The sequence below is a fragment of the Chiloscyllium punctatum genome, chromosome 5 (genome assembly GCF_047496795.1).
Source record: "Chiloscyllium punctatum isolate Juve2018m chromosome 5, sChiPun1.3, whole genome shotgun sequence".
Taxonomy (NCBI): domain Eukaryota; kingdom Metazoa; phylum Chordata; class Chondrichthyes; order Orectolobiformes; family Hemiscylliidae; genus Chiloscyllium; species Chiloscyllium punctatum.
Window position 1 is genome coordinate 115,331,528 of NC_092743.1, and position 19,881 is coordinate 115,351,408.

The window sequence follows — 19,881 nt, forward strand, 5'->3', positions numbered from 1 at the left end:
GGGGATTGCAATTGTGAAGGTGTGGACGATTCAATATTAAGGAGGGGTGATGCCAACATTGAAGAGAAAGGGCTATTCAGGCCATGGGGTGATCAACAGTCTGCAGTTTTGATAGGGATGAAGAAACAAAGCACCAGGTGTGTGTGTGTGTGTGTGTGTGTGTGTTGTGTACAGATGAAGATTTGTATAAATGGGTTATTTTGGGACTTGAGGAAATTCAAAGCCCCTGTGGTTGATGGGAAGGGCTACCAAGAAGGGAATGGTTAAATTTGAGGGTTCACTGATATAAACAGAGTGAGCCTGAAACTGCTTAGGGGAGGACCTGTGTTTCCTTCCATCGTGTTGGCAATAACAAATATGCAGCCGAGATGAAAATGGCTATGACCACACTCGGAGTTGGCAGGGAAAGAGTGGTAAAGAATGCGCAGCAAGCTTGTCTTCATTGCACAGACTATTGAGTATAGAAGTTGGGACAAGATGTTGCAGTTATACAGGATGTTGGTCAGGCCACTTTTGGAGTACTATATATAGTTCTGGTCGACGTGCAATAGGAAGAATACTATTAAATGTGTAAAGATTTACAAGGATGTTACTGAGACTGATGGGTTTGAGTTACAAGGAGAGGCTGGATAGGCTGGGACTTTTTTGACCTGGACCGTAGAAGATTGAGGGTGAGGGGCATGAGGGGCATAGATAAAGTGAATAGCAAAGGTCTTTTCCTTAGAGTTTGGGAAGTCAAAACTAGAGGGCATAATTTTAAGGTGAGAGGAGAAAGATTTAAAAGGAACTTGAGGGGGCTCTTTTTCACACAGAGGGTGGTTTGTATGTAAAATGAACTGCCAGTGGGAGTGGTAGATGCAGGTACAATTACAACATCCAAAAGACATTTAGACAGGTACATGAGTAGCAAAGGCTTAAGAGGGATATGGGCCAAACGCAGGCAAATGGGACTAGTTAGTTTGAGAAAATTGGTCAGCATGGATGAGTTGGGCCGAAGGTTCTGTTTCTGTGCTGTATAACTCTATGAATCTATGACACTCTCTAAAGGTAGTCGGGCCTTCCATCTCCACCCTATCTGTTACAACCGCTGAAGAAAAGTAAACAAATGTCACAACAAATTGATAATATGTAACCAATGCCATCCATGTTCTCTCACAAGGTCTTCTGTCTAGAGTGTTCAGACATGCTGAGTACGTCCTGTCCAGAGGCATATGTGCCTTCTTTGGCTTGAAGTCCACAGGCTGAGGGTAACAGGCAGGCTGGAGGTAGAAGGCCCAGCCACTGCTAGGGTATCCATTGACCAACTGTGGAGACATTACAGTGAAGTGCTCACCAGCAGATGCTCCCAATTCGATTTTAGATAAAATCGCCCCAAGGTGTCAGTATTTGAACTGGTGAGGGGTGAAGAACAATAGAGAGAATACGAACTGTTTTTGATCCCAAATTTCAAATCATTAATTTACATTTTGAACAGCAGTTGTCTCAGTTCTGAATCTTGTGGAACACCAATTCCCACCCGCTGCCACCTTTTACTTCCATTCTCTGATTTCTGTCCTGAAAGCAATCTATTCACCACTTATCCCCAACTCTGCATTCTATGATCTTATTTATTCATTTATATAGGCCACATTATTGATAATCTTTTGAAAAGCCAGGTAAATTACATCTACTATTTTCTACTCTCTAAATTAGCCCCTTAACAAAATTAATAAGTTTGGTCAAGCAAAAAATTACCTTTATAAAATCCATACTTACCTATTCATTTTTATATTTCCTTTTTCTAAATCTTCTCTCTCCTTTTCTGGATAATTTGATTATGGTATTTTCCTGATAACAAATGTTAAGATGACTGAACCTGGTCATGTTCTGATTCCCTTCTGAAATAAATGAAGTTCATTGGCTAGTTCCCAGTCTTTTGGTTCTACTTAATTTTGGAACAAATATTATAGTTGCATTGTAATGTTCTAGTATCTCTTGCTTAATTTTCCTTAAATGTATGGTTGCAATCCGTTATTGTCAGGGGTTTTTATCCTGTTTTATCCTGTTTTTTTATTTTGTATGCAGACATATTGTTACTTTTCAGAGAATCCCTACAGTGTGGGAGCAGGCCATTTTGCCTATCAAATCCACACCAACCCTCCGAAGAAGATTGCACCCAGGCCCAAGCCCCTACCATATCCTTGTAATCCTGCATTTCCCCTGGCTAATCCTCCCAGCCTACACATTCCTGGACACTAAGGGCAATTTAGCTTGGCCAATTGTTGGACTGTGGGAGAAAACTGGAGCACCTGGAGGACACCCACACAGACACCGGGAGAATGTACATACTCCATACAGACAGTCGCCTGGGGGTGGAATTGAACTCAGGCCCTGATGCTGTGAGGCAGCAGTGCTAACCACTGAGTCACCATGCCACCTTTCTAATTGGTCTATCTCCCTGATAAATACTGAAGCAAAATAATGATTTAGCATTTCTGCCTTCTCCCCAGCATTACCCATTGTATTATCTATCTATAACTTAATGCTGGTATTCTCAGTACATCCTTACATTTGTATTGCTGTGGCTGTGGCTATTTTGTTTCATATTCCTTGGTAGTTTAGTTTCATATGTTTTCTTTATCTTCCCTTTTGTTTAATTGGCTTCTCTCCTATTCTCTCTTATCATGCCCTGTACTATTGTCTAAATATTTAATGTATACCTTATTATTAATCTACAGCTATTGTTTTATGATGGAATTCATCTGTGGAGACTCACTGCTGTTTGGTTTGTTCTTTCCTGTTAATGGAAAATATTTTCCACTGTACTGTACTAAGGTCACTATTTCCTCGATGTTCCCTTACACTTGCTTCAATAATTGCTTTAGTTTAATCCACATTACTACATCCAATATTATTTACCATTACTAGATCTATCATTTTTTTTTGTGCGCTTCCTAAGTGTTGGGGTAGAATGGAGTCCTATACACTTTATAGGAACTCCATTCACTGTCCTCTTCTTCTTTTCACTTACTTTCAGTGTAATCAAAATAATAGAAACATAAAACTTAGGAGCAGAAATAGGCAATTGGCTCTTCAAGGCTGCTCTGTCATTCAATATCATCATGGCTGATTTCTATCTCAATGCCATATTCTTGCTTTCTCCCCGTACCCCTTGATTCCTTTGAAATCTAAAAGTTCTTTGTTGAATGTAATGAGTCCTTTGGCCTTCATTTTCCTTGTGTGATACAGAATTCCACAGGTTGACCCACTCTGAAGAAATGTTTCCTCTTCTCAGTTCTAAATGGCCTATCCCAAATCCTGAGTTGGTGGTTCCTATTTCTAGACATCAAACCCATGAGTGTTATTGTGTTTGTTATCCATTTCTCTAATACATATGCGTATTTCTTCTCAATCTCCCTTCAACAAATTGGTAGAAAGCTTGAATAAAAAGTACAAATGTACATTATTTTTTGTAGGTGCTCTGAGATTCCAACTATTAGTATTATATCTTTTATCCATCTGGATTTTATTTTTTAGCTGTTAATTGCATTCCTTTTTTCTACTGCCATTATTTTATCACAAATTGTGTTAAATGGGACAGACTTTGAACAGATCCAACAACTCAACACTGGGGCATCTATAAGGTGCTATGGGCCTTCAATAGCAGCGCAATCAGCAACAACATGTCCAAGCATATCCCATACACAACCATTACTATCAAGCCAGGGGATCAACCCTGGATCAGTGGAGAGTGTAGAAGGGCATGCCAGGAGCAGCACATGGCATACCCAAAAATGGGATGTCAAACTGGTGAAGCTATCAAACAGGACTACTGGTATGTGAAACAGCATAAGTAGCAAGTGATAGGCTAACTAATCCCACAATCAAGAGATCGGATCTAAGCTCTGCATTCTAGCCACATTCAGTTGTTAATAATGGTGGACAATTATTAACTCATTGGAAATAGAGGCTCCACAAATATCCCTATCCTCAATGATAGAAAAACCCAGCACATAAGTGCAAAAGATAAGACTGGAGTAATTACAGCAATCGTCATCCAGAAATGTCGAATGGATGATCTATCTTGGCCTCTTCCAGTCATTGTTAGCATCACAGATACCCGTCTTCAGCCAGTTCGATTCACTCCAAGTGATATCAAGAAATGGTGGGAGACATTGCACAGTGAATAGGCTGTGGGCCTGACAACACTAGCCATAGTATTGTAGACTTGTGCTCCAGAACTTGCTGTTCCCTTTAGCCAAGATTTTCCAGTACAGTTACAATACTGGCATCAACCAACAATGTGGAATTTTGCCCAGCTGTGTCCTCTACACAAAGTGCAGGACACATCCAACCATCCTGTTACTCACCCATCTGTCTACATTCATCTGTCAATAAAATGATGGAAGGCATCATCAACAGTGCTATCAAGTAAAACCACCTGCTCAGCATTAACCTGCTCTGTGACACCCAGTTTGCTTCTGCTAGAGCAAATCAGCTCCTGACCTCATTATAGCCTTGGTTCAAACATGGACAAAAGAGCTGAATTCCAAAGGTGAGGTAAGAGTGACAGCCCTTGACATCAAGGTCACATTTGACTGAGTGTGGCACTAAGGAGCCCTAGCAAAACTGAAATGAATGGGAATCGAGGGAAAACTCTTTGCTAATTGGAGTCATACCAAGCATACAGGAAGATGATTGTGGTTGTTGGAGGTCAGTCATCTCAACACCAGGGTATTCCTGCAGGAGCCCCTCAAGATAGTGTCTTAGGCCAGACCATCTTAGCTGCTTCATCAATGATCTTCCCTCCATTCTAAGATTAGAAGCGGGGATTGTGCAATCATTGGCAAAACTGTTCAGCACCATTTACGACACCTCAGATTTTGAAGCAAAACATGTACTGTGTTCAACATGTTCAAATGCAACAAGATTCATATGCTATCCAGGCTTGGGCTGACAAGTGACAAGTAGCATTCACACCATGCAAATGCCAAGCAATAACCATCCCCAAAAAGAGACCACCTAACCACTGTTCTTGACATTCAGTGAAGATGCCATCATCGAATCCCCCATTATCAATATCCTGGGGTTACCATTGACGAGAAACTGAAACAGACTCACCACATTACAGCAGGTCAGAGGCTAGGAATACTGTGGCAAGTAAATTACCTCCCCAGAGCCCATCCATCATCAACAAGGTACAAGTCAGGAGTATGATGGAATATTCCCCACTGCCGAAATGAGTGCAGCTCTAACAACACTCATGAAGAACAAAGCAACCTGCTTGATTGGCACCACATTCACAAACATCCATTCCCTTCACCACTGACACTGCATAGCAGCAATGTGTATCATCTACAAGATACATTGCAGGTAGTCACCAAGGCTTCTTAGACAGCATCTTCCAAACCCACAACACTTCCATCTAGAAGGCTTCTGTCATGCCCTTCTACACTCCCCATTGATCCAGGGTTGATCCCCTGGCTTGATGGTAATGGTTGTGTATGGGATATGCTTGGACATGTGGTTGCTGATTGCACTGCTGTTGAAGGCCCTCAGCACCTCATAGATGCCCCAGTGTTGAGTTGTTGGATCTGTTCAAAGTCTGTCCCGTTTAGCACAGTGATAGTCCCACACAACATAATGGAGGGTGCTGTCAGTGTGAAGGTGAGACTTAATCTCCACAAGGACAGTGTGATTGTCAGAAGCATCTGCAGCTGGCAGATTAGTAAGAGTCCTTGAGGGATTAGGGCGGGGTGTGTAATAAAAAACAGTAGAGCCAAAAGCACTAATGTTGAGACTGAAACAAGGCTACCAAAAAGTGAGGTCTGGGACTCTCACACATCAAGTTATAACATATTTTGAAAAGTTAAGAGAAAGGAAACCAGAAAGCTGAATAGCTACATTTATTTGTGATTAAAATAATGGCAATAGAAAAAAGGAATGCAATTAACAGCTAAAACATAGAATCCAGTTGGATAAAAGATATAATAAATGATAAACCACACTAATAGTTGGAATCTCAGAGCACCTACAAAAATAATGTACATTTGTACTTTTTATTCAAGTTCTCTACCAATTTGTTGAAGGACAAGCAGATTAATGGGCACACTACCACCTGTATGTTCCCTTCCAAGCCATTCACCATCATGACTTGAAAATATATCACTGTTCCTTCACTGATGCTGGATCAAAATCCCAGAACTCCCTCTGTAGTGGCATTGTTGGGTCTACCTACAGCACGTGGACTGCAGCAGTGCAATAAAGCAGTTCAACACCACCTTCTCAAGGGCAACTAGGCCAGTAATGTCAGCCAGCCAGCAATCATGAGTGAATAAACCCACATCCCTCCCCCAATTTAGTGTGGGGATACACCAATTTTCGAGCAATACAATGGGATCATGGCAGGAATATGTTTGGCAGAATGACTTTACTAGAACTGTACCATTTCACATATTTCAGATTAAATTTCAAACACCACTTGTGTGCTCAACCTACTCCCAACAATTGCAGTCCGTTTTTCATATCTTCACAGTCAACCATATTTCCAACACTATTCCCTTGCGATCATTTCCTCCTTTATTTTATTCTTCACTATTTCTTTCCTACCCTGTTTTGTTTACATTTAGGCTGCTTAGCTTTCTTATGTAAGTCTCCCAGCTGCACTGTATTACTAGCTTAAAGCCTAAATCCTTTTTCACTAATTCTGTTGGAATCCAGATCCCATGCAAGTACAAAATTAGCAGCTCCCTCATAGTCAATAACCGGCCCCAGTGTCCAGTGAAAAAGAAGTCCTCTTCCCCCCCGCCACCTGTCCTTTAGCCAGACCTGAATTCTTCTGATTTTTCTGCTTCTAGGCCAATTTGGATGAGCTTTGGGTGATTGGCTTTGAGGTTCAGCTTTTTAATTTGGAGTCTAATATCTGGTCTTCTTTGAGCAGGAGACCTTCTCTGTTTAACAATGAACCATACCACCTGAATTTATCTTCTCCCTTTCCAAGTTTCTTGTTCCTCTTCAGCTGGCATAGGATAACTGTTATTGTGGCAGACAGGCGACTTCATCCTAATCGGGATTCTCTTTGCCAGCTGCTGAGGATGCTGTTATAGAAGCCCTAATTACCATATTATTTCTGTTTGTAAATTCTTGTCTTATATTCGTATTCATTGTTTCTCTCTTAGATTCTCTTTGGCCATAATATTTTTATTTTCCACAAGTTTACAAATTTTATCCTTTACCCCTCCCGTTGAGTTTAAAATCCTGTCCATTTCCCTATTTGTAAGAGATTGGCAAGAACACAAACCCTAACATAGTTCAGGTGGAGATCATTCCATTGATACTGATCCCATTGTCCCAATATTGGTGCTAGAGCCCATGAACTGGAATGCACCTCTCCCACACTAGTCTGTCTAATTGAATCTGCAAACTTGCATGTAATAATCCAAAAATTCTGAACTTTGAGCATCTGCTTCTTGATTTTGCAATTAGTTTCTCATGCTGACCAAGCAGAATCTCCTTCTTTGTAACATTTATAGAATGGGTACCTACGAACACTGGATCATCCATTCTCACTACACATTCGTCTCCAGCCCTGAGCAAATATCCAAAACCCTGGCACCGAGCAGGCAACTGAACTCTCAAACTCAATTGCAGAGAACAGTATCAGTCTCTCACATTATAATGTCCCTTCTACTATGCCATTCCTTTACCCCCAGTTTTGAATAGCACATGGTGCCATGGTCAATTAATCCATCTATTCTTCAACTTTCATTCTCAGCTGGACAAGCCAAAAGAACTTCAAGCCAATTGCAAAGGCTTCTCCAGTGCTCTTGGCTCCCTTGCCTGACTCACAGTCATATTTTCTTATTTGATTTCAAACGTGCAGGCAAATTTAGGAGTACATTTACAGTCCTTAATTAGGATCAACTAACTATAACCTTCTGACATCTATCCCTTGGTGTCTGTGCTGAGGAGGAAATCAGCAAACTGTACATAAGCTCACTTGGAAAGCTTCTAACGCAAATTGTTAAAGGTTCTTTTCCTTTGGTAAAGTGAGTTTAAGATGGCAAAGTTCAAGGATACAGATGGCTAACCATGAACACTGACTCAATAATAAGAGGCATGACTGCTTCCTGGTACATGAATCCAGATAACTTTCTCCATTCCAGCTACATTGCATCATCTGCCGGTCATCCTCTAGCTCAAACTCTTGAGCTGAAGCTTCTCAAACGATGAACATTAGCCATTGTCGTGTCTGCTCTGGACCAAACCAGCATACAGGAATTCCCATGTGCTGCAATTGTGACACATCACCTGAGCTGCCATGTTCATGTGTTCTCAGGAATTACAGTTAGTTTTTTTTGTATTATTAATCATAACTATAACTTGCTGTTATTTTAAAACTTAGGAATGGAATAAACTTTTATCACTTTCCAGATACTCACCCAAAAACAAACTTCTGTGCCTTTAACAGAATAAGAATCAATTCCTGACGTTCAAAAATTCAGGAGAAGACGAAAGCAAGAGAAATGATTCATCTTTTTACTTTCGTCCCCTGAACTCCTTTAATCACTCAACTCTGGCGCTGTATTATAAGTTACATGAAGTTAGCTCGTTTTATGTGCTCCTAAGACAAACACCCATCTGACTTACTTAATGAAGATCCTGTTTTAGTTGGACCTTAATTAAACTGCTCTTTCATCGGAAGCCTTGCTACAACCCTATTTCCAGCTAGTGACTGCAGAAGGTAAATTGTAGATTGTAATTTAAAACCAACTGCAAACAAAACTGGATTTTTACAATATAAAATATAGATCTTCTTGCCCAACAACTGTGCACATTGAGTCCTTATTTTTTATGCAGTCATAAGTAGTTTAACAAGTTAATCCAAGCATTCAATGCAGTTCATATGTTTGAGGTAAAAACAAGGGCTTTTGCCCAAAACGTCGATTTCGAAGCTCCTTGGATGCTGCCTGAACTGCTGGGCTCTTCCAGCACCACTAATCCAGTTCATATGTTTGTCTAGTTCTATTTTAAACCACTGTACTAGTTTAGACAAAGAATTTTCAACTCATAACCATTTCCCTATCTGCTTAGCTAATTAATTTCTCTAGACATCAGCTCATCAGTCTTCCTTCTTTCAGATCACTCCTTGTTCACAGATTTTATAGAATTTACTAAGTTTCTCAAAAATGTACAAAAGTAATGATACTCATCAAAAGTGGTTTTCAGTCAATCCATTTTGGGGTACCAGTTCGTATTTATGGCTGACTGGACACGAAACTCTTGCTCTCTTTGTTGACCTAATAGTCAAACGTTTGAGCAAACTGTTGGAAATTGCAAATCCATTCTTAAAACCAATTCTTCACCTCAAAAAAGAACACATAACTCAGTCAGTAAATCAACTTTGCATCCAGGTTTTTAATGTTCAATTTATTTCGCTGTCACTTTGTTGTGAACCCTCCTTTTAATGCTTCTTTTTGGCTTTTATCAGAAACCTTACGTTTGTAAAATTCCTGGCTGCACAAAGCGTTACACTGATCCCAGTTCCCTCCGAAAGCATGTCAAAACAGTCCATGGCCCTGAGGCTCATATCACGAAGAAACAGCGAGGAGATATCCACCCAAGACCACCACCACCCAGGGACTCAGGCAACAACTCCCGGTCTAAATCACCTGGGCAGCAACAGGCTGAGTTAAACAACACTACCTCAAAGCGGGAAGAATGCCTTCAAGTTAAGGCCATAAAGACAGAGAAGCCAATGGTATGCTATTATTTTCAAAATTAATTATGACATTCATTTCACGAAATTTAAAGCATTTTCCTTTCAGATTTTTATCCTCTTGCCCTGAAGATGCTTATTCTTAACGACCACCTGTACCACAATTAATGGCAGAGCTCTGGTACTCCATTCAATAAAAGGTTCTATACCTAATAAAAATGACTGTCAGCAGGCTTTTCACTTGTGGAAAACAGAGTCGTGTCTTATTTGATTTCATACCTGCAGGCAAATTTAGGAGTACATTTATGATCCCTCACTAGGATCAGCTAACTGTGACCTTCTGATGTCTATTCCTTGGTGTTTGTGCGGAGGAGAAAAACTGTCCATAAGCTCAGTTGAAAAGTTTCCAATGCCACCTGTTAAAGCTTCTTTTCCATTGTTAAATTGAGTTTAAGATGGCAAAGTGCATGGATACAGATGGCTAACCATGAATAACATCTGAAAATCTTTTAAAAAGGAGCTTTTGAAGTTGATAAGTCATCAGACTGAAGGTGATGGGTCTGAGGATGCTGAGGGAAGTAATGTTGGAAACTGTAGAGTAGCTGGCTACAATCTTCCAGTCCTCCTCAGATACAGTGGTGGCCCCAGAAGACTGGAGGATTGCCAATGTTGCATCTGTGTTCAAAACGTTTGTATGGATAAACCTAGCAACCACAGCCCAGTCAGTTTACCCCAGCAAGAAACATTTTGGAAACGACAATCTGGGCTAAAATTAACAGGTTTTGGGCAAGCAGTGATGGCTTAAGGAAACCAAGTGTGAATATGTTAAAAGCAAAACCATGTTCCACTAAGTTGTTTTAGTTTTATTTGATGAGGCAACAGGCTTTATGAGAATAATGTGTTTAATATGGTGTGTAAAAAAAAAATGAATCAACTTACTCAGACAAGTAATACCTCACTTCTCAATTTAAAAAAAACTGTGTTTACTTGACTGCTAGTGAAATATACTGATCCCTTGTTTTCGTTATCCCTGCCCTGCATTTAATCACTACTAACTGAAGTAACTTTCTGTTCTCTTCCTTGCTTTCACTAATTTGCTGACCTTTCTGTCTGGTGCTGTCTCATTTCTTGTTCTGTCTTCCCAAGGACAGTGGGTAATAAGGTGAGATTTTATTGCATGTTTCATTCTCTGATTACTTGAAATTGCTGTACAAATTAAGGCTGGTATTGAGATGTTTCTAGAATTTAAAAGGAAATCTGCAATGTTGGGGTTGCTGACCTTGCTGGGAATTATTGCATTGAGAAAATGGTGATGGGGCTTCATGAATCACTGAGAGGGCTAGTAAGGGTCAGTTGCATTGGGTGAGAATGCAGTCAGATTTAGACCAGACTTGGTCTTGAAGAATTAATTCCACTAACTGTTCTATATCCTATAATCCTGATACCAATATCTATCACCTGTGTTGAAAGATCTCCATCATAAAACCATTTCTTATTAACCATATCCCCACTGAGTCTATTCTCTTAGGTACCACTAATGTGTCATAGTAAAGGAATATTGGGACATTAATAAAAGCACTGAACACCCCTGGGCAGATAATTGCAAATAAATGCTGAGAAACTTTTGAGGACTATTTTATGTTTTCTCTTTGTTAAATCTCTCTCATAATCCTTCATCTTTGCAGATTGCTTTCTCATTGTATTTCTGCAAACTTATTTTTGATGTACATCATATGTCTAACAAGTGCTAAGTACTTTTCTTTTAATTTCAAATTTTATCTAATCTGCTTAAAACCACAATTGGATTAGTGGTGCTGGAAGAGCACAGCAGTTCAGGCAGCATCCAACGAGCAGCGAAATCGACGTTTCGGGCAAAAGCCCTCGATTTCGCTACTCGTTGGATGCTGCCTGAACTACAGTGCTCTTCCAGCACCACTAATCCAGTATTTGGTTTTCAGCATCTGCAGTCATTGTTTTTACCTTGTTGATTAAAACCACAATTCTCAATGCAGTCCCTTTATCCTTCCTGGAATATGCTGAAGTTGTAGTGTTTTCATTACCTATTTAAATTTTCCAGTTGGCGAACTGCGGCACAATTTACCAAATTTTCCTTCCCTTTAATTTAACCAAAAACGCTTTTTTCTTGATATTTTGATTTTCTTTTTCCATTCTTACACTGAAGCTAGGTACATTTTAGTCATAATTTCTGATGTAATTTCCTTATGTTAGGTCACCACATACATTGCTTGGCTAGTCAGAACCACATCAAAAGTACAATCTGCCCACATGTAAAGGCTTGGCACTATTTAGTTCTGGTGGATTTGTGTACAAGTGTAACTCTTAGTATTTTGGCATGTTACTCAGGTTCTGTTACTATTTTACATGAGCTTAGATAATGCACAACTTAGCAACATTTTAAAGGTCAGATTCTTATTATCTTATGTGCTAATGTTTTTTTACGTCACTTCCATGAGCACAATAATCAGTTTAGCTTTGTGCTGCATTTACAAAGCTATCGGATTCCCTTATGCATAAAAAAACCAAGGCAACTCAGCTGTTCCTTTCTGTTCATCCCACAGACATCTCAGCCAAGCCCTGGTGGTCAGTCTTCATGCAGCAGTGAACCGTCCCCCTTCAGCAACCACTCCAACAGTGGGATCGAGCTTAATCTGAATAGCGGAGGCAGTGTGGGAGATCTCAGTGCCATTGATGAGGCACCAATTATGGACTCTACAGTTTCTACAGCAACTTCAGCATTGGGCCTGCAAGCCAGAAGAAATTTGACAGGGACCAGGTGGATGGAGCAGCTAAAGGTGGAAAGGTTGAAACAAGTCAATGGACTTCTTCCCAGAGTCAACAACATTCCAGCTACCAAAAACACAACCTTGCCTCCTATAACAGGAAGTGGTAAGGAAGAATTAAATTATTCCTTTAAAACACAGAGAGGAGATAATTATCTGAGCCACAGAATATTGCAGGATATTTAATTGTGTTTCATGTTAAAACGGCTGGAGGCCATTGAGAAAAAGTTTTTGAATCAATTGATTCCTGAAACAACTAGCTGGTTTTCTAAAATGACAAATGCTTCTTAATTAATACTGGAAATAATTACCGATTTAGTGATTTCTATATTTTGGTCTTTAAAATGAAAAGAGCAGCAATAATCAAGAAACGCTAAAACTGATCACTTAAGGTATCATAGACTGCAGACAAGTAAAAATATTTCCGTATTCTCAGCCTGCTTTTACAATAATTGTCATTGTAGTTTAAAGGAAGAAAAGAACCCTTGCGTTTAATAGATTCCCAGCATGGAAATTTGACTGCCTTACTTTGTGTCTAAATTGGTGCTTCCTGAAGTTTTCCTAAGATAATGGGTTCCACTTTAACAAACAAAGCTCCCAATCGACAATCTGACACATTTGCCAATTGGAAGTTTTATGTTTGAAGAAGAAGAAGGGGCATTGACTTTACAGCAGTGAGGTGCAATAAGGAGGCAGTGTGAGAGTATGCTTATTCTGCACTTGACAGTGAGAGTGTTTGCTGCTTTTCTGGATGTCTAACATGCACAGCACTACTCCATCTAACTCGTGCAGACAAAATTCTCTCTCAAAAAGTGTCTGAAAGCGATTAATGGATAATTTGCTTACTATCGATGTTTAGCTGGGGCTGATTTGTGGAAAAAAATATTCTTTGTCATCAAAAATGGTTGCAAACCAAAAGGACTTCTGCAGACACGTCCTGTCAAATACTTGTGCCATTTGTTGCAGATGTAAAACGTTTCAGTGTTCTAAATTAAATTGCAACACTTGTATTAAAATGTGTATTTCCAATTCTGAGAAGGACATTTATACTAGTCCAGGATTCCATTTCCCATAGAAATAAATTGGATCCATAACACAAATAGAGCAGCTCCATGGTGATTTCTTTTAATGTTCTTTTATTTATGTCAAAGATTCTCTCTGGTTCATTTGTGTTAAGAGGTCTTTCAAATTTGTGGAAGAGCTGACCTAACAAGATTGAAAAATTCCACTCCCAGAATTGACCTTTGGTGGCCTGTTACATGGACGAAGTTTCATAGAATACAGCCCCCACTTCAGTAAATAGAGCCCGACAGCAGTTATAGTGGTAATAGAACTGTTCTCCAATACTTTAGATGACCCTTTGTAGCACAAAATAGTGTGAATTGCCTTTATAGTTGGCATTTAGTTATACTAGATATGTTGTAGCCTATTGGCAAATAGAGAACAATTGTAAAGCAATCCAGATGTTTTAATAAAGATTTTAAAAACTGGATTATGGTGGGGAATACTGAGTAATTTGGAGGAAAAGACTGAACTGAAAGGAATGTCTGGTACACATCTGCGAAAGTATACAAGTAATTTTCAAATTAAGTTTGTGCCTGTACTGTTGGGTGAACGAACCTTTTTTTTATTTAATTACCCATTATAATTAATTCTTGTCCTGTAGCTCAGGAATTGAAAATTTTTTAAATGTTCTTTGCCTTTTTAAGCTCAACTTCCTTCTGACAGTGCATTGAAGTTCTCCCAGTTGAACATTAAAGAACACTAGGATTGTCTAAAGATATACTTGCTGATTAAAATCTTGTATTTAAACACAGGTTCTCAGCTGGACAGCTCTAGTGTTGGAGGGTCCATGACTATCCTGCCAAACAGAAATGAACTTTCAAATGCAGAAGTCACAATGTTAAAGAAGCTAAATGAGAGACGTGACAGCACCACCAGTACCATTAGCTCCGCCTACATGAGCAGCCGCAGGTCTTCTGGCATTTCACCATATCTATCAAGTAGAAGGTCCAGTGAGGTCTCCCAGGCTGAAAGCCGACCAAACAACCTGAGTGTTACTGATTCCTACGACCCCATCTCAACGGATGCATCCAGGCGGTCAAGTGATGCCAGCCAATGTGGTGGGCTACCTGGGCTACTGAGCCTTACTCCAGCACAGCATTATCGGCTGAAGGCCAAATATGCTGCAGCCACGGGTGGGCCACCACCAACTCCATTGCCGAACATGGAGCGGATGAGCCTAAAGACAAGGATGTCCCTGTTAGGTGACTGCAGAGACAGTCGAGTATTTCCCTTGCCTCAGGCAAATATTTCTCGAAGATGCAGTGATGGGGGACCTAATGGATACGGCCGGAGGCCCTTGTTGCCTCACGATGTACCAGGCAATGGAATAAGAAGAGCCAGTGATCCTGTGAGAACTGTGATGGATCCCCTCTCTTTACCCCGGGTACATCGTTTTAACAGTCTTAACAATGTTAACCCTCTCCCTGTGCCTCCTTCGATGGAACAACGTAATCTCAGTCTTCAGAACTACACTCGATCTGATGGAAACCTCCATCGGAATACCTATTCTCCTTGCCCTCCTAGTATTAGTGAAAATGTTGCCCTGGAGGCCATGGCTATGGAAACTTATGGCCATATTGATGAGGATATCTTGCCAGATGATGTTGTTCAGTACATTAGCTCGCAAAATAATAAAGTAGGCAATCTCTTCCAGAGTGAAATAAATATGTCAAGCCAGGAAACATATGACCATCTGTCAGGCCTGCCAGCCAATGAATTACAGCAAGATATAGCAGGATCCATGCCCTCTTTTGACCAGTCTCATTCAGCGAACCAGCAGTACCACAGCCCACAGATGAACTCTGAAACAAATAAGGATGATCTACCAATTCAATGGAATGAAGTAAGCTCAGGAAGTGTTGACATGTCACCTCAAAAGCAGAAGTATGAGCAGCAAGCTGTGGGTTCAGTGCAGCAAAGTCGGTCACTTGGTATATTTAACACAACAAACCTTCAACAGAACCTGCCAGTGGTTCAACAGAATGTTTTTGCAGGTCAGCCAAATGGTTATCACCAATATGTGGAAGAAACTCCATATGGTGTTCAGTACAATATGATGACTACAGGTAACTCTTTGAACCCCTCAACAAGCAAAGGACAGGAGCTTAAACGAAACCCAAGCAGACAGATGTTTGCTTCTGCAGTAATGGATTTCCCTTATGCTGCAAATTTACCAAACCAAGAAGTGGAGTTGAACAGTTCACAAGTTAATAACAGCCAAGCAGGACGCACACTTTCTTCAATGCCAACTGGTCATGAAACCACGAAGATGACCAATGGGATGCAAAACAGAAATATGATGGTGCAGAATTTCATTCAGTGTCAGCAAGCTGACAGTCAGCAAATGATGGCAGGGTTACATTTCCATGATATAAGTAGACCTGCTCAGACAAATATCAATGGTTCAGGCATCAATGAATCAGGTAATCAGCCATCTCAACCTGCTGTGTTTCTAGGGCTTTATGGTTCTCAACAAATTTCTCATAATCCAGGAAGTCTACAATTCGGATCATATATAACAAAGGCTCATCAAATATATGCAAATCACAATGCCAACAAACAGCCAAGTCTGTTGGCGAATCGTGCACCACACCAACACAGCAATGTAGGTAATAACCAAATGTCCAGGATGACCAGTATTAAAACAGAAATGCAAGATCAGCAGCAGACCATGCACAATTTGTGCTCCAATTTACAATATTATATCAGTCAAGAATATAATCAAAATTCTAACTTCAAACAACAAGCCATGAAAACTGTCTCATTCACTGGTCAGGAGACTGACTGCCAGCTGCAGCAGGTTGGCCAATCTAAGTCTTCTGAGCTGCTTTCCCCAGGATCCAATCAAGTGACTAGCACTGTTGACAGCAATAGACTAGATACTGTACAGATTGATTTTGATGCAATCCTAGATGATGGAGACCATGGCAGCTTCATTTCAGGAGCCCTGAGTCCAAGCATTCTGCAGAACCTCTCCCAGACTTCTTCTCGCCTCAATACGCCACGTACATCTCTCACATTCCACAGCATGCCTGTGAGCACTACAAATATGGCCATTGGCGACATGACCTCTTTGCTGACTTCACTTGCAGAAGAAAGCAAATTCCTAACAGTTATGCCATAAAGATCTGAACACTGAGTATATGGACAAGGTTCTTTCTTTCTTTAGCCACCAATGTACTTTTTTTAAAAACTATTTCATCCCAGCTAAAGGATGCATTCCATTATATCCCTGTTATGGGATAAAGATGTCTAAATTTGGGTATCCCCACACCATACTTGGAAGTATGTATTTTCCACTGCAGTGACATTTTGAACTTGAACAACATCAGTGTTTTATTTTATGTTAGCAACTGCGTTTTCTTTACTCTGTTTACTGAAAAAATGAGCTGAGGTAAATGTTTAATATGCATGTTTAGAACACTATATAAGGCCAAACGCAAGCACTGTTCCCTGTAGTTATTGTAATGACCACAAGTCTTGTGCATTTTGTCATATGTGTTGGCATTTTCACAAGTGGTGTTTTACCTTGTGGTAGGTTTTTATAAGTGACTGTCCTTGTGAAACTGTTGACTAATATGACCAGCTTTTTAATCAAAGCCAAGAAAAGTCTTTTACTCAGGTAGGTCTTTTAATTGATATTAATAGTCTGTTGACCTACAGATGTTTTAAAACTGATGTGAAGGCTTTGTAGCCAGAATGCTTGACTGTCTTTTTATTGAAGATAATGGGTCAAACAGTTTTACTGTTTTAACTTGTTTTATTTGTAATGTTTTCTTTTGTTTTTGTTCAGTTCTGTCAGGAAAGCCATACAGAGACAGGTACTAGTTTTTTAGAACATTTATTTTAGAGTTTATTTGGCTCTATAGTACTGTATGCAACTCTAAAGTAGCTGTGATCATTCTAAGTTAGTTTAGTAAACTTGAACGTATTGGTTGTCCTTCATGAGAAACAGCATGTTATTTGCTGAATGTTTTTAAGGTATGTGCCTTATTTTTTTGTCAGTTTTACACATAGGGACCAACGATACTGCCAAAATTCCGACTTGATAGCTTTGCTTGATGTTAAGCGATTAGCACTCTATTGTTTAGTATTTCATGTTTGAGATGTCCCTCAGACAGCTTAGAACTTGTATACTAAAGCTTATTACTACTTTGGTTTAAAACCCTTTACAGTACATCTTGTAAAATACACACAGTACCTTCAATATTTTTCAGTATTTTTTAGATTTTTTTTGGTGCAAACATTGATAAAGTGTAATCTTCTTAATGTAAATATCTACATGTAGAATTAGCAGTGCCATGATGAATTTCATTGATGGCTTTGGCATTTTTAAACACTGCCGAGATTTCAAGTAACTTTTACTCCAACTGAATACTCTACATCAGTGTATGTGTACATGGTACTTTTGCTTTGAGAACCACTTAGCTGTTGTGCAACTGAGGAACAACTATTTGTACCATTTTAATAAAATTCTCATTCTTAAATTTTTAGTCCTTATTTTTAGAAACAACATTCTTCACGGAATTATTCTTAAAAGTACAGAAGTAACTTGGGATATTTTCCCTTTTCTCCCTTTGACATTGAGGAACATAGCTTGCATATTGTTGATGGGTTGGTTGCCAGTAATAATTGAGAAGAAGCAGTCAGGTTCTCACAATCTGTGTAACTGATCTGATGTCACACTTGAAAAGTATCCATTAATTGCAAAGGACTTTAGGATGATTTGACAATGTGAAAAGCAATATATAAATGTACGTTCCTCCTTAAGTAAGGGATCCTGCTAAGTTTTAACCAATGCCATTAGTGATGTAACCTTATTATAGAATTGTTGCAGCTGAGGCCATTTAGCACATCATGTTTGCACTAGCTCTGTGAATGAGCAGCTGCCCTGTTGCCATATCACCAGATTCTCCTAGTAACCCTACTCATTATACTTTTTCAGATATAAGTCTAATTCCCTTCTGAATGCTTTGATTGAATCTGCCTGAGTCACACTCTCGGGCCAAACCTTAAACATTTGCTACATGCAAAGATTTCCATTATATTACATTTGCCTTGTTTACTAATTACTTTAAATCTGCACCCTCTTGTTCTTTGACCCTTTCATGTGTGACAACTTTTTTTCCTGTATTTACATTGCCCAGATCCTGCACAATTTTGAATACTTCTATGTAATCTCCTCTCTTCTACATAATAGGCCACTTTTAAAATACTGTGTTCAATTCAGTTTGTCCTTTTATAGTAAGACATTGTTAAAGCTGAGAGAGTGCAGAAAAGATTTACAATGATGTTGCTGGGACTGGAGGGTTTGAGTTACAGGGAAAGGCTGAAGAGACTGGGGCTGTTTCCCTGGAGTGTCAGAAGCAGAGGGGTGACCTTATAGAGGTTTATAAAGTCGTGAGGAGCATGGATAGGGTGAATAACCAAGATCTTTTTCCTCGGGTAAGGGAGTCCAAACCTAGACTGCATAAGTTTAAGATGAGTGGGGAAAGATTTAAAAGGGACATAAGAGGCAACTTTTTCACACAGACATTGGTGCATATATAGACTGAGCTGGCAGAGGAGGTGGTGAAGGCTGGTACAACATTTAAAAGGCATCTGGGAATGGGTATATGATTAGGAAGGGTGCAGAAGGATATGGGCCAAATGCTGGAAAATGGGACGAGATTATTTGAGGGTATTTGGTCGACATGGTGTTGGACAGAAGGGTCTGTTTCCGTGCTATACACTTCTACGATTCTATAACTCATTAATCTTCACCTACTTCATCAATGATCTTCCCTCCTCATAAATTCAGAGGTAGGGATGTTTGCTGATGATTATCCTCTATTCAGCCATTCACAGTTTCTCATATAATGAAGCAATCCATGTTCAAATGCAGCAAAATCTGAGCAACATCTAAACTTGGGCTGATATGTGGCAAGTAACAGGAGCCAGGCAATAACCATCTGCAACAAAGAATCCAACCTTCTCCCACAAGACTATAATCCATAATCCTCTTCACTTTCCAGTATCCCCTTGAAACTCAATGGTATTATCAATATCCTGAGTGGTACCATTGGATGGAAACTGAAAAAGACCAACTACATAAATACTGTGACTAAAAGAGCAGGTAGAGTCTGGGAACTCTTCAGTGAGTAACTCATCTCCTGACTCCAAAATGCCTTTTCAATGTATGAATGAAGCACACACCAGACAGTGATGGAATAGTCTAAACTAGCCTGGATGAGTGCAGCTCCAACAATACTTGAGTAATTCAGCACCAACCAAAAAAGAACCACCCACTTGATTGGCAACCATCCACCACCTTAACCA

General features: G+C 39.8%; 1 protein-coding gene across 6 annotated transcripts in view; it reads left to right on the top strand.

Annotated features, from left to right (window-relative positions):
* Nucleotides 1-18,050, top strand: part of LOC140477368 (transcriptional activator GLI3-like) — a 382,249-nt gene extending 364,199 nt beyond the window's left edge. For all 6 annotated transcript variants that reach the window (XM_072571153.1, XM_072571154.1, XM_072571155.1 and 3 more), the window contains 3 exons: nt 9,470-9,739; nt 12,277-12,604; nt 14,316-18,050. In XM_072571153.1, coding sequence (XP_072427254.1) covers nt 9,470-9,739; nt 12,277-12,604; nt 14,316-16,687 — 2,970 coding nt within the window. In that variant the 3' untranslated portion in view covers nt 16,688-18,050. The remainder of the gene's footprint in view (nt 1-9,469; nt 9,740-12,276; nt 12,605-14,315) is intronic.
* The last annotated feature ends 1,831 nt before the right edge of the window (nt 18,051-19,881 follow it).